General features: G+C 26.9%; 1 protein-coding gene across 1 annotated transcript in view; it reads right to left on the bottom strand.

The window, feature by feature from the left end:
• Positions 1-6,150, bottom strand: part of LOC114131412 (1-phosphatidylinositol 4,5-bisphosphate phosphodiesterase classes I and II) — a 46,166-nt gene extending 40,016 nt beyond the window's left edge. Inside the window, exon 1 of the mRNA XM_027996614.2 lies at positions 5,272-6,150. Within this exon, the coding sequence (XP_027852415.2) occupies positions 5,272-5,334 (63 nt within the window). The 5' untranslated portion in view covers positions 5,335-6,150. The remainder of the gene's footprint in view (positions 1-5,271) is intronic.
• Between the last annotated feature and the right edge of the window lie 10,450 nt (positions 6,151-16,600).

Raw genomic sequence — 16,600 nt, 5'->3', positions numbered from 1 at the left:
AAGATGGTCAACAATAGGAATACTAATAGTGCACAAGTATTCTAAATTTAAAAGCAAAGTAGGTACTACATCTCGTAAAAATAATTGGTGAGATTAATTTTTATTTAGTAAAGAATAGTCTCGAGAAAAACATGTAAAAGTAACCTTATTGTTAAAACGTCAAATTATAATCAAATAATACAGAAATCAAAACATTAAATAAAATGGTTTGGTTCTTTAAAGTATTTACTTAAAAAAAATTTAAAAATAGCATTCAAAAACTATACTTTTCAAATTGTAGTTACATAGGTATTTTAAAACTAACAATTTTAAGTATTTTGTTTCTTAAAAATATTTTAAATAATCATTTTTACAATATTGGAAGTTATAAAGTCTAAAAAAAATGTTGAAATTTATCTAATGGGAGAATTATTAATTGGGTTATTAATACTATACTTGCTATAGTTAATTTCTAACCTTTTTTTATTTCATAATATTATCACATTCACTTATTGTATGATATATGTATAAACAGTTTTAAATAAAAATGAATAATAACAACTTGTAGAATTTTCAAGGAAATTGAAAAAAGTTGAATTAGCAATTTATACTTAGGTTTACTATTAAGCAAGTAAACAAAATCTACTTATCTTATAAAATATTAAATTTTATACTGTATTTATATTTTATTGTATATGTCATATGATGACATTGTGACACTAGTACGCCAACAAAATTAAACAAATATATTTAATAAATTATTTTAAAATTTATTTTTATGAAATATTAAATAAAAAAATCAATAATTTGACATTTAAATATTTTTGATACATTAACGTAAATATTTTCCAATTTAATAAACACTTGATAATTTGTCTAAACTATAGGTACAATAGATTACAAAATAACAGTATCACCTATATTCAATGTTAATATTTAGTTTTCCAAGTATTCGTTTAATATTTTTTATGGCAAATTGTATATTTAACCATGGTTAAATATTCTAAAACACATTGTATGTTTTAGAGGATTTTCACTTTTCAGTGTACCTGTTTACAGTTATTTTTCTCTAGTGGAAAATATTTAAAGTACGTGCTAAACTTAATTTCCGATCGAAAGACAAGAATATTCTTGAAGTATTTCTTCGATAATTCAAGCCTTCACCTTCAAATATATATAGGAACGTACCTATTATTTAGGGCACATAATATAGAAGGGCGTGGGCGTCACCCAATACAGAATTTTTATTATACCAACAATTTCAACATAGTTACAATTATAATAAATATTGGTATATAATATATAATAAATTTAGTTGGTATTAACCCTTAAATGATAATAGCTTATTTTTTTTATCATTTTAATGGGTAAGAATAATTACAACTATCCAGTCCTACAATAAAGAACCTGTACATAAAATAGTTAAAATGATAGCGTATTTCTTACTTTGGAACATAATCCTCGGAAAATGGGTGACGCATTTCGTCGGATCGGAAATAATTGTAACAAACTTAAACCACTCGTTCCGCTAGAATTTCATGGTACTAATATTGTACACAACTATGACGACGCCGTGAAAACGGCTTGATTGAACGTGCCGGCATACACCGAGAAAAAGGCTGGTGACGAGTAACGACAACGTTTCCCTATGACTTAAGAGAACGCCACGCCCATAAAGTATTGTATCCGTCTTACAAACGTACATCATCGCAAATTTAAAATTCACAATAACCTATTTGAGTACGTAGTTTTTTTTTTTTAATTAGAGTGAATTGACCCATTATAAAACTTTAAAGGTAAAATTATTTTGGTCTTTAATTTAAATTTAAATTACAAAGCAAATTATAAGCATTTGAAAACAGTAAATTGTACAAGATGTAGCATCTTTTGAATAATATTTACATTTAGTAACCACTTGATTATATGGTGAAGTAATTAATATTTTCAATTATTTCGAACATTATGATAATATTTTATTAACACATGGTTTAAACGGAACGTGGTGATAGTGGAATAGTCACTTCTACCTATACAATAGTACGTTACAGTTAAGTTTTATTTAGTACCATAGTGCGATAAAGTTCAGTCAAAACGAGTCTTGTATTAGGTATATTATTATGGCATGGCTCTCATCACTTGGTCCGACAAAATACGTTACGCATCCCTATAGATTTATATATTTACTTATATTTACAATATTTTTAGGAACAATTAATGTAAAAAGTATTTATTTAATAAATGTTTTACAATTTTTATCATGTTACGAGGAAAATTTTACTTGTTAACCAAATATTATTTAAATAATATTAAAATAAAAATAGCAATACATGAATTGGGGAGTCACTCAATTTCGCAAATGATACCTAGTTAAAAAGACGGTAAAATTAAGCGGGTACCTACATTAACCAAGCTCTTATAATATATTTACGAATAAAACGTACCTACTCTCTATACAGCTGTTATTTAAAACTAATGATTGTAGTTGAACATTTCATGTATTGTGAAATTCTAATAAAACCTTGATAAAATGGTCAAGTAATCACTAAACACAAAGACTTAAAATATTATTTAAAGATAATATTAATTGATATAGATAAGTACTTAAACATTTCGAAAAATTTGTAATTGGATGAATTCATAATTTAAGTAAAATAAAGTATAAACGATTTGTGCTTAAATGATTTTGTAGGTACCTCTAATTATATAATACACACAGAAACCATTGATGTATTTTTATTTTATTTTATTTTTTTTTAAACGTGGTTAATTGTTATTTTATATATATATATATATATATGTGTATATTTTTGTTAAAAGTATAAAATCTTATTAGATAATGTTTGCATTCTTAATCTATTTTAGTTAAGTATTATTAATTGACCAATCGTGAAACAACGAACTTTGTTAATTTACTTTTTAGTGCTGTGTCTTGGGGCTGCTTTATTGTTATGATCATAATCCTCGATTATAAGGATAGCAAAATATTGTTAATTTTTTTTTTGTTAAATTTTTTTTTTTATTATTTAATTGAAAAATATTTTTGGAATTTATTTTACTGACAAAAATATTCTTTAATGTTTATCATGATTAGGTAAAAAATTAGTTACGACTGTTCCGAAGCTTTAACATTCTAAATTTATCTTTACAATTTTACAAAAAAAATGTATCATTGTTTTTCTTAATTCACATTTCACATAAATATAATACGTATAATATCATGACAACTTTTCAATTTGCGAACCTAATACAATAGGTACCTACACATTTTTGTGAGATATAAATTTATAAGATTACAAAAAATATTTAAATATTTACAATTTTAATATGATTTTGATTTATGAACATATTTTTAGGGTGAAAATTAAGTTATTTAATTGCTTACACAAAACTTTACTGCAGTAACTACTTATATATTATTTTTAAATGAAACTTTAATTCAGTTAAATAGAAGATAAAATAAAATATATTAAGAAAAAATGCTGAAAGATAGTAATCGTTTTCTGGAAATAAAGAATGTTGTTAGGTTCCGGTTATAAGTTAAAAGTTCACGTATTTCAAGGCCATTTTAATTTAATGATAAAATTCATTATGAAAAATAAAACAAAGGAAGCGTTTGTAAAACATTTTCAGGCAATGGGATATAGTCTTTTGGTTTAACTTGTTCATTGACATTATTTTAATTAGATTTTATGTTTTGAGTATATATATATTTTTGTTTATCAAATTTTAAAATTTTACCCGCCCCCCCCCCCTCAAAACATCCTATATAAGCCACTACACTAATACCAAACTAAAAACTAAATCAAATACATAATATTATAATCCTCAAGCATAATAGTGTAAAACAGAATGTCGGATACCACATTAACTTTAAGTAAAACAGAGCGTTAAAAAAGCTTTTAGAGAATATTTAATTGTAATATAAGCATACATTCAAATACTGTTACCGGCCGTAACGCCATGGGCAATATGTTAAATATTTATTTTTATATTAAGATTATTGAAATTACAATACGTTACAATAGACTAAAACAATAATGTTACATTCTGCATATTTTATGTAAAAAACAATAACACAACCAAAGAAATACAAAAGATTATTAGTGTATAAAGAGGAAGCTCACCACATACTCAATTAAATATATTTTATTATATATATATATATATATTTATACTTTATAATATATAATATGTCCTCGTGTATAAGTTAAATAAGTACATATATCATATATCTATATATATATAAGTATTTTCGTATAAGCGTAAATGTTTTTCTATTTCAAAAACACTTTTTCGTGGAAACCTCGGTGGAAACAGTTGCCCACAACCCACTCACTTTCACGCGTTGACTTTATTAATCGTGTATTCGTGTGAGATTATTAAAATATAACAAATATGACCTAGTAGAACTATAAATGTCATCGGCAGTGTGGTGTGTAATAATAATAATAACATCGTAACATGTTTCGATATACTTTCTATTCTCTCGAATATCCTATTATCATCTCGTAACCGTTGCGTAAATAATTCCGTGTTCGGAAAACACTGCATTATTAATATATACAGTATACACATTTTACATTAACAACGGATTTACACTATATATATGTAATAGTATAATACAGTTTACACTAATATAATACCGAGTACAAATTAAATACTACGCACGGTATATATATAGGTCTGTAGGTATAACACGAATTACCCATCACTCTCTTATATTATTACCTAGGTACCTATTGAAAAGTTAAATCACCATATTATTATTACCAAATTATTACCAATATCCATGTTTACTCAATTAGTAATAATAATGCTAATGTAATTACAATCACTACTACTCAGTCTACTTCAATACTGATATAACAGCTACAAAATATGTAGTAATAATAAGTAATAACTATGTCTCTGTATCGACTGTACATCGTTCTAACACGAAAACACTACTTGTTGCTCGCACACCACCGTTACGTTATCAATAACGGGCTTCGACTCGTGATAATATTATAAACATAATAATATATTATTATCTCAACAACTATTACAATAATATTTTTATAAAAAGATGACGTCAATCGGTCTATAATACACGTTGGATATGTGTATAATTTACACGCATCATTATTATAAGCACAATACAACAAATCCTTGCCCACGAACGTCATCATCATCGTCGTCGTGCTTACGCATTATCAATTATATAGTGATTGACGAACGATAATATTAGGTAATAGCGGATACGATATTTTTATCAATTGTATTAAGTATGCGTTTTAAAATCACGGTACTCACATCGTCCCATTTCACCACTTTTTCACCGTCCAACAGTGCCCGGGGCACGTCCAAAGGAGCCATCTCGCGTGCTCGGTGCCGAACTTGACGGGCCGGGCGCGACCGTAACAACAACAATTTTAGTTTTCACGCGCCGTCAAACTGGTTCAAACCGGTCGTCTGGCCGGCGACGGCGGCAGCGGTGACTGCGACTGCGGTGGCGTTGGTGGCGGCATCGACATCGACATCGACATCGACGGCGGCGGCGGCGGCGGCAGCGGCGATGACCACGATGACCACGACGTTTCCCACGTCGGTGCCGTCATCGCACGTCCCGCGCGGCGCTTATGTCAGCCGAGTGACCGAACGCAATTCGCTATTTTCGTTGTTTTTAATTATTCCGTCCGGCTATCACTCACTCTCACTCTCTCTCTCTCCCACTCTCTCCGGTGTTCCGACAGCGATCGCCGCCGACACGACGGAAACGGCGCGAAAAAAAAATTCAAATTAAAAACCGACCCGTATAATAATAGTTCACGGTAACGCGGTAGCGGTTAGGTTAAAACGACGGTAACGCGACATGGTCCCACGGACAAACGGAGCGCACAATGCCACCAACACGCACACGCCGCCGAGGACTGGACTGGACTGGACGTTAACGGGAACACGCCGACCGTGGTATGGGTCCCCCTCGCGGTCGTGTTTATTATTATTTTTTAAATATCGGCGGCGGCGGGTAAAAGGCACTGACGTCGTCGTGTGTGTGTGTGTGCGTATTACGACGATGACGATGTGACGAAACCAAACGACCGTCGAACGGACGGACGGACGGACAACGGACGACGACGACGGACGGGCGACAACGACGACGGTATGCGAACGACTGACGACTCGCGGCACTCGGCGGCGCGCCGTGCCCGTGGTGCCTTGGTGGGGCGGCAGCGGTGGGCTACGTGTCTGCCGCCACCTCCACCCACCCGTCCGCCGCCGGTCGACAAAAACCGCCTCGCCGCACGACCTTAGTCGCGAGTCGCAACGGCCGCCACGCCGCGGCACCACGTCGCCCGCGCACCGCCGCGCGCGTGTTGTCGTCGCTGCCGCCGCCCGTCGTACGAGGGGGCTCTCGCCGGATGCTGGCGAACGACAACGCGGCGGCTGCTGCCGTAACGGTGACGCGCGCGCCGGCTCGCACGATCTGCCGCCGCCGCCGCGTCCGGATGCTGGAGACCGGCGATAACGCCGTATAATAGCGTAACGTACACATAACGAACGGCGTGACGCGTCAACAAGACCGCTGCTGGAGATTTTCCCCGCAGCAGCCTCGAGTGCATATTATTTTATTCCCGGTGACGTGATATTATTATTATTATTATTATCGTCGTCGTCTTCGTAATCGCATCGTCTGCTGCTGCCACCGACCATCGTTATAATTTATAATGTACGTAACATTATTATGTATACGTACGCGACACGACCACGCAAAATACTACGCGACCGTACTGCAGACAATATATATATATATATATATGTGAATGTACCGAAACACCCTCTACTCTATCTCTCTGTGTATAATACGTTTAATAATAAATAATGATAATAATAATATTTACATGACGTACTGATACGCTTCCCAACTCCGCCGACCGCATGAAATCATCCCGGACGATTGAAATTTAAATTAACAGTCCGTTTCATCTCACCCCTCGCTCGCACAACGCGCGTGTACCGCCGTGACAACGGTATTCGTGTAATGTAATAACCATATTATTATACCATCACAACACTCAGCTGCGGCGGTAGAGACGGCTTTTAAACTCACTATTATAGGTACATGTGTACGAAACAGACTTATACGGACGTCAATCCCAGCTATGGTTAATACTATAATATTAGGTACTTACCTGTATTATTATGGGGGTATTGAAGAATATAGATATACATGTTTGTTATATTTATCGCGTTTAAAATGTTTCGACATTATTTTAATATGTTATTACGGGTTTGATAAATTGAATATTATCGTGTTATAGGTCCCGCATGACATCAATGAATTCGTAAAAAATAATAATATACAATTTAATATTCGAAGGCTATTTAGATCCGCCGATCTGTTTAGATTCCAGTTGGGTTGAAGTCTCGCAGACGATATACTATTATAGAGACAATTACACAAATTCAGTACTAGAGATATTAGTATTTGGGTTCTGAATGTTTTTAAGTACAAACTAAGCAGTATACGTTTTATACGGCGTAATTTGAACGCAATCGGTTGGATACAATAAACTTAGAACATTACAAAATAATTTAGGTTATTATAGGATACTTATGTCAATAATTGTGCTATTTGGAAAATGTTCATAATATCATAATATCATACGCGTACTGTTGTACGATTATTTATTCATAAGACTTTTCGACTGATCAGCGTTTTATTTTGGATGCCACTCGGACTCGGTGATAATCATAATATTTAATATTCAATCACGTATTCGTAAACATACGTAATATACAGCAGGCAATGTTTTTGTGCATCTACTATAAGTTGAGTATTTTTACTGGTAAACTCTCGCTGTTTTAATTCCTAGACCCAACTAATAGAGTATCTAAAAAGAATAAGGACCCAACTAGAATGCAATTGTTTATATATCTGAGATAAATGTCGATAGGCAAGACTTCCCACTCATCCCCATCCACACTCGTATTATATTATTTCAAAATCGGACATAACTTATAATTTATAAATAATAATTGACTATGTTCGGTGTATAGTATATACCGACGTGTGCGGTGTGAAACAGGCGTATAATATTGTAACAATTAACACTACTTTATTATCCATGTCGTTATTTAGCCAATTTAAACGGTTTAATTACTGTTGTGTATACATAATACGTAAGCCTGAACACACATAATGAAATGCCTAATATTTTTACAATACCTTATAAATTCAACGAGGTTCATTGATTGCTTGATTGTTTTAAGCCATTATTATTTTATGTAATTAAATATTATTTTGTATTATATTAATTAAATGATTACTTATAACAAATTATATATAGGCATACAGCACTATTGCAGTCTATCTAAAAAGTTTGGAAACCCTATATTTGGGTACGAACATTATAATAATTGTTAAAATACTATAATATTAAAATTTAACAATGAAACCATGAAGAATAACTTGAAAGATATAACCATTATTAATAAATATTTAATAGAAGATGAATATTTAAATGGTAACTACTTATTTATTCAAGTTAACTTAATTTACAAGGTTTGATAATGTAAAGCTAAATTTTTTTTAAAGTTGGTTTTGTACCATATTCTAAAAATAAAAATTCAAATGCACTATATTTTTTATTATTAACATTTAAATTCAAATTTGGACGAAATTTGATGTTTAAACAAAAAATAATGATTGCAGGTACTTATTTTGTTGTAATTCAAACAAATATTATTAGTATGAGCTTCAAAATGTTCATCTTTACATAGGTATGTAATGTATATTATTACTTTTTAGTATGAAATAAATATTTCAATTTTTTTAATATTTGTTGTCTAATTTTTAGCTCTTAATGTTATTTTACAATACAGTGCTAACGCAATAAAATATAATGTATATAGCTATATTCTGTGATTAAATTATAATATTTCAATATTTGTAACTATAGTAACCAATTAAATAATAAAATATATAATAAATGTCTTTTAAATTAATAATTTCTGTGCCATCTGTGCATATTTTAATATACTTATATTATTGTTATTATGTTATTATGTTACTTATATTATTTAAATATAATTCATCAAATAATTAATATTTTTTATTAAAACAGGTAATTTCATTGTTAGGAAAATTATTTTAGTAATAATAATAAAACATACTTACAAATTAGACAAAAGATGAACTTAATAAACTAGTTAAAATTAATAATTATTTTATGAAATTGCAAATATGCAAGTACTATGCAAATAAGTATTAAGTTCACTGTACTTTAGTTGATATTTTAAAAATACTTTCATATGATTTGTTATTTGTACAAATAGATGTTAGTTATTCTATTCATTAAGATTTTAATAAAACTTTATCCATTCGTTTTTGGAATTTAATATAAAAAAGAAAAAATCAATAAAGTCGAGCATAAATTAGCAATAGAAAAATGGTTTTTATTTTAAATTATTTAAAGGGCATGATATATATAGTGCATAATAAACCATTGTTTATTTTAAGGCTATAGATATTTTTTAACTCCTATTATAGTCTACACGAAATTGAGATTCTTCAATATTTTATAAATAAAAAATCAAATCCTAAAGTAATTAAATAAAAACAAACCTTTTAAACGTTATGAGAATGAAGATACAATAATTTAAAAAATATTATATTTACTAATATACCAAGTATATTGTGTATATTATATAGGACATACTATGTATTATACATTTTTAATATTAATTAATTTTTGATACCGTGTATAATATTATACTTGTATGCTATATTTTATTTAAAATGTTCTTGAAATTTTAAATTTAAAAAAAATGTCTTAAAATGTGGAAAACTAGAAAAAAATTACTTTAAACATAAAAAAAATATTAAAACATTTTTATAAAAATAAAATGTTAAATAATATTAAAATATGTAAACAATTCAAACTGATTTATTATGTTTTATTAAAAATAGTAAAAGTCATAAACAATCATAAACCCTAATTATTATTATCATTTGTTCAAAAAATTTTCGTAATGGTTTAAATACCATGAAAAATGAATAAATAAAAAAAGACAGAGAGTCATTCTGCTATGTAATTTAGATATCCGATGTACCTCGTCAGTCATAGCAGAGTTCAGTGATAAATCATTAAATACGAAAAATGATTTTGAGCGGAGACGATATATTATATTTATAAGGTTTTTTTATTATATTATATGCATATTGATATGAGTAATTTATTTTTATATGTGTTTATACTGTTTATAGAATACAGTAGAGATTGAACTAATTTTTGTGAGAAACATACCTATAGGTATATTATATAATATAGTACTATAAAAAAAAGTAATAGTATAGAAGTTGTTAATAGCGCCTATTAATTATGAAATGTAATTATGTAGGGGAGAAAATTACACACATATATTGATATAGGTACTTAAATTTACCTGTTTTTTTGACGAGTCATTTACAAATTTACAATTTAATAACTCAATTAATAATTATTATTATTTTTTTTTTTACAACCAATGTCAAGTTATTTAAATAGTAACAATAATGTATAGGAATAGTTGGTCATATTCATTTATATTTAATTTATCATTGTTTTGAATTCCAGTATTGAAGATAAATTGTGTGTTGCAGGTAGAGCTTTTTTACAAGAGGAACATTTTGGGATAGTAAAAACCTATACATTTAGTTACCTTACATACACATGCAAAAATAAAATTACAATATTATTTAATTGTACATTTAGCCATCAAACAGTCTAGAATGTCTAGATGTTAAGTAACCATGTACATGCGATTGATATCAGGTATTGCAATATTATAATTTATAGTATTTATTTTGTTTTTTTATATACATTTGTTATAACTTATAAGTAATGAAATAACTTTATAAGTTAAATATTTCAATCAATAAAATGTAGTCATTTTGATTTAAATACAAAAACATAATAGATTAATTATCTGATTAACCAGCTAAAAAAAACGCACAAATTATTTATAAACATTTTTTTATTATTAATTTCTGGAAACACTTATACCTATAACAATATTTTATACAAATAGTTATTAATAAAAGAATTTTCACAAAAAATACTTCAAAAATAAATTAAATATTGTACGAATAAAATTTTAAATTGTTGCCTAATGTCTATCAACAGTAATTAATTTAATTTAATTGTTAATATTTTGTTAATTTAGTTATTTTACTTTACCAATATAATATTATTTTAAACTAGGTATGTAAGATATAAATAAAATATTATACTTACATTTATGGCTAAATCATAAATAAGTATAAAATAGTTCAAATTTTAAGTGTTTTAATATTTTTTTTAAACTATATAGTTAAAGATTATTAGAAGTTGTTAAGTTGTTTATTATTATTTTATTTATTGCCAAGTAAACTAGAAATTAGTCTCAAGACACTGAGATAAGAATATTAAAAGTTTAAAATGCATATATTAGCATATTATTTTGTGATTTTTTTAATATTCAAGACATTTTTCTTAATATTATAATTACTTAGAACATATTTGATAATTAATAAAAATACAATTTAAAAAATAGTTAATTAAAATATATATACAATTATTTTAAGAGATCTCAGTTTTCATTTTATATTGTATCGTGTTTTACAAATACCTTGGCAGCACCTATAAGAAAAAAACATTTATATAATATTATACTTTTTCCAATTCTAATGTATAACTATACTAACTTTATTTAAATACATAGGTAGGTACTTATTTTATCATTTATGTAGTTATAAAAGTATAGCTATAAATGTACATTAAAAAAATTTAACATTTCTAAAAATATTAATTCTGAGATTATTATAGTTTTTTTGTTTTAAATAATAAACTTAGACTTAAATTACATTTATGTAAAAAAAATAAATGTATATTATCTTAAAGCATATTAATGCGTCTTAAGCGAATAAATATTTTTATTTTTATTGCATTTAAAATCATTAAGTTCTAAGGCCTATTTATAATAAATACTTATATATACAACATTTTATTCAACACATTTTAATATTTAATTTTTTTTCCGTAATATTAATGATAATATATTTATATTACATACCTGAAATAAAAATATTGGAATTTTAAATTATAATAGTTTTCTATATACTCTGGTATATCTACGTAAGTCGATTTAAATAAATAATCACTCAACATATTAAACCCCAGAATTTAAACATGACATTATTTTAATATTATCCTAAAATTCATTTCCTGAAAAATAAACCTACATTATATTGTAGAACCAATAGCTTCTCAATCTTCTTAGAATTTAAAATGTGCAATCCTTTCTATTATAATTTATACAGTTTTTGTTAAAAGAACATCAATAACTCATGCTGCATAATAGGTCAGTAAAATTCGATGACTCACCCTCTAGATTAATGTTTTTATGTTTTATTGATCAATTGCTCTATATTTTATACATAATCTGATCTGATATTGACAAGAAAACGTATTTAAAACGTTTTCACGCTATTTTACATTGGTTGATGAATGTTAGTTTTTGTTTCTTTTTAAAATTATTTTTTTAATGGATAAACATTAAATCTTGGATGTATAAATGTTTTAAGATTTTATTTGACAGAATAAAATTGCTTGATTTCGTATAGATAAGTCAAGAATAATTATTTCAAAAGATATAATCTTCTCATAATCTTTACTTATAGTTTTTATTTGTATTCTAAATAGGAAACTACCTACCTACACAAAGAAATAATGAATGATGTTGGTACTCACGACTCGAATTTCCATGAAATAATTATAACTCAAGAACTGGTAGTATTTTCTATAGAAGTCAAAAGTGAATACTTATCGAAACATTGGTGATGACAGTTTGTGGAACATGTCTATCACTTTCCTTTTTTTTTGTTTTGACTATGTTAACAGTTGTACGAAACATTGTTTCAGAGTTTCAGACATATAAAGATTGAGATGTTGGTTTATTATATTAATCATTTTCTATGATATTTTTTGTAATTTTAAAATTGTATTTTAAGTTGTTTTATAATATAACATGGGCCAATTACAATATAAATATTTATATAATATGTATACTACTGTCTACTAATATACTACACATATAGTATATACGCTATAGTTGTAGGTAGTTATTAAATTCCTATAGTTACTATAAAAATGATGAAACCTTATTTGCTATACGCAAATATTATCTGCAGCAATCATACATCATTACATCATCTAATATAATCCTTATTATTTTCCGGTTCCCTGATGATTACAGTTACATTTGAACGTTTGAAACATAAATAATATGTGTGACAGACATAGTTAAAATAAGGGACATTAAAATTTATCTTAAATGATAGGTAGTATAGGCGAATCAATAAATATGTCATATGTGAGTTGCCTACTCAAAAAAAAAAGAAAAATTAGCATTTTGCCTTTAAATAATTTAACCAAGCTGGTTCATAATTGGAAAATAATCATGAAGAACATGATCAACATTTAATATGAACGCTACATACCTAAGGACCTTGTAATTGACACATTAAATCTCATTTTTATCACAACAAGTATATGGAACTTACACGAAAATTCTAACAAAGGTGCAAGATGTTGACTTTATAAGGATCACTAGTTTTAACTCATTATATTTTTCTCTTTAACGTTCCATTTTTAGTACCTTAAAGGCTTAAAACATACTATATGTATTTATATATGTGAATGAGAATTCATCTCACAATAGAACGTGATACCCAAATCAAAATATATTATTATCTATTTGTAACAAGGGATTTTAATTTTGAAGGATTACCATTGATTGAATCAATTGTGGTACTTACGATAAGAAATCAAATCGTACATTAGTTTTTTAAAATTTACATAATTTACAAAATTTTCATAAATTGAAATCCAATCTATTAGAACAGTCTACTAAACAAATTAAGATTTTTCAGTTATATTTAACGTTTAAAGTGATGATTAATTCTTAATAATAATTTTTTAACCTTAGCGCAAAGAGAAGAAAAATGTTTCAGTGTATTTATGGTAGTGTTACAAATTACCACTATGTGTTTAATTAGATAGTTACTTTTTTTTTATTCATTAACAGATATATTTTAATAAACAATAAATATTAAATAATTAAATTGTATCTAGTATATATGTTTAAAATTTACTGATACAACTATCCTACAGTTATGAAGAGGGTATTATTTGCTTCCCCAAAAATGTCCCCAATAATGCTTGCTTATATATTTTTAAATTTTTTTTAAATTAACATTGTCCATTGCGAAATTGTTTTCAACTGTTTTATGTTAAACATTTTTGATCATTTTATAATATTAAATTTACCTACTAATATAATCATATTAAACATTTTATTCATATATAATAATTAATGTTGTTAAATTAAAGTTATAGCTTGATATACCTATCCGAATTGTTATTGTTTTTTACTTATCTAGTACATTGTCTTTTTATAAGTATTGAACATAATCATTTATGGATGAAGAGCATCTTCAATTTAATTTTATTCCTTGATGAGCCCTACTGTAAAAATGTTCTGAATATAGGCCTTATTAAAGACGAGTCTGCGCATTAAACAGTGTATACTCTAGTTTTAGATTTTAGATTATTTTTAAATTACATAAAATAATAGTTGTATTTTTAAAAAGTAAAAACTGAAATGCCTAATTTGTATAGAAATTTTATTCATAGAGGCACTAAAGCACTTGCTTATAATAATTTAGAACGTTTTAGTTAACCACATGTAATCAATTATTCATTAAAACAATTTAATTAAACAGTTTTCATTAAAGTGAAATATTTTGTAAAATATTGACATAACTTTATTAATTTAGTATGTAAAATAAATATTAAAAAACTTAAAAACCAAAAATAAATATTTAGAACGGGAAACTTTTACTTAGTCATATGCTAATATTTATGTTTGCTAATAAAATAAGCGAGTAAAAAAAAAACAAGTATACAAATTTGTCTTGTGTCAAGTGTACGAAACTCAAGTCTTTTATTATTATGTCACCAAGTCATAAAAATACAGGCGTTATAAAAATCGTATGTTCGAAATTACGTTCATAGTTTGTCATTATATAGTTTTTTTTTTTTTATAAAATACCAAATGGGTTTTATTTTTTGGGTTTTTCATTATAACCACCTGAGTATAAACATTTTTGGATAAATCATGATAATTGACTGATAAAGTTGGCGTAATCCGCTATTATTAATGCATAAATAAAATTATACATGTAACAGTTTTTAAACACATATAAAATACGTATATTATTTACCTATTGGTTATTATATCATGTTTATACACAATAATATAATATACATCAACATCATCATACGTGTAATAGAAAATATTAAAAGTAGGCACTTATATATAACAATATATCAAATAACATAATAGATACAAATATTAATATTACTTTTTAGGCTTACGTTATATTGTATAAAATAAGAATATGGTATTATTTTAAATACAATTTCCATAATTTTTAAATTATTTAGTTGTAATAAATAACAAAAAAAAAAAAGAAAGAAAAAACTAGTTATTTTACAAGTAAATATCCTATTTCGATAAAATTTAAGCACCAAAATCTCAGAAGAATTTTGATGAAAACTCATTTTTTTTATAAATTCCCATTTTTCTATAATTTTTTTTTATTTAGGCTATAATTATTTATTATTATTATTATTATTTTTTTTTTTTTTTGACAATTTTGAAAAATACTGTAAACTTTTAATTTTGACCTCTCAAAAGTATTCACTCTATCCAAATTAATATCTAAAAACCACTTCAATTTGTAAGTAGAGTACCAACTAGATATAGCTAACTATAACTACCAAAAATCACACTCAGTTAAAATTAAAACAGTTGGCTGTTCAAAATTTGGCAACTGACAAAAAAAGACATATAATAGATAAGACGTATAAGATGTATAATATAATATAATTTATTCATTCCACTTAGAATCTAAAGATAGGGTCACCAAAACTTTATCTAAAAAAAATATTGTTTAATGCGTCTTATAAAAACATAAGACTTTTAAGGTAATTTTGAAACTACAATACATAAAGCAATATATCACATAAATATGCCCCCTATAATCTTTCCGCATAATAGATCGGCTATTTCCATTAAAATTAACCTACATATTTTGAAAATTTCATTAAGGATATAGTAAAATATATAATATACATAAACATTGTAAGGCTCCATGAATAATGTTTTTGAATTAATGTATAAATTAATATCACAGTTATAAATTGTTTAAAATTGTATAATAATTATTGTTAGACAATTTCGTTCAAATTTAAACTTCATACATCGGATATATCTATAAAAATAATAGTTTAGATTTTTTGATTTCAATACAAATTAATAACAAGCATTCTTAAATTAAATTGTTTGATTTTAACTATTAAAGTTCAACATTTTATAAATTTTTAACTACAAAATAATATTTCTTGGTTTTAAAGAATTTCGTCAAAATTTGAATATTAAATGCTTTTTAAAAAAAATTATGCCTTTGTAATTTTAATATTTTTAAACAGTTATGATTATAGCTCGAATTTTATAGCAAAATAAGCAATAAAAAATCATGACCAAAAATTAAAAA

This window comes from Aphis gossypii, chromosome 3, assembly GCF_020184175.1.
Source record: "Aphis gossypii isolate Hap1 chromosome 3, ASM2018417v2, whole genome shotgun sequence".
Taxonomy (NCBI): Eukaryota; Metazoa; Arthropoda; class Insecta; order Hemiptera; family Aphididae; genus Aphis; species Aphis gossypii.
The sequence above is the reverse complement of the archived record's forward strand: the minus strand, read 5'-3'. Positions and strand labels throughout refer to the sequence as shown.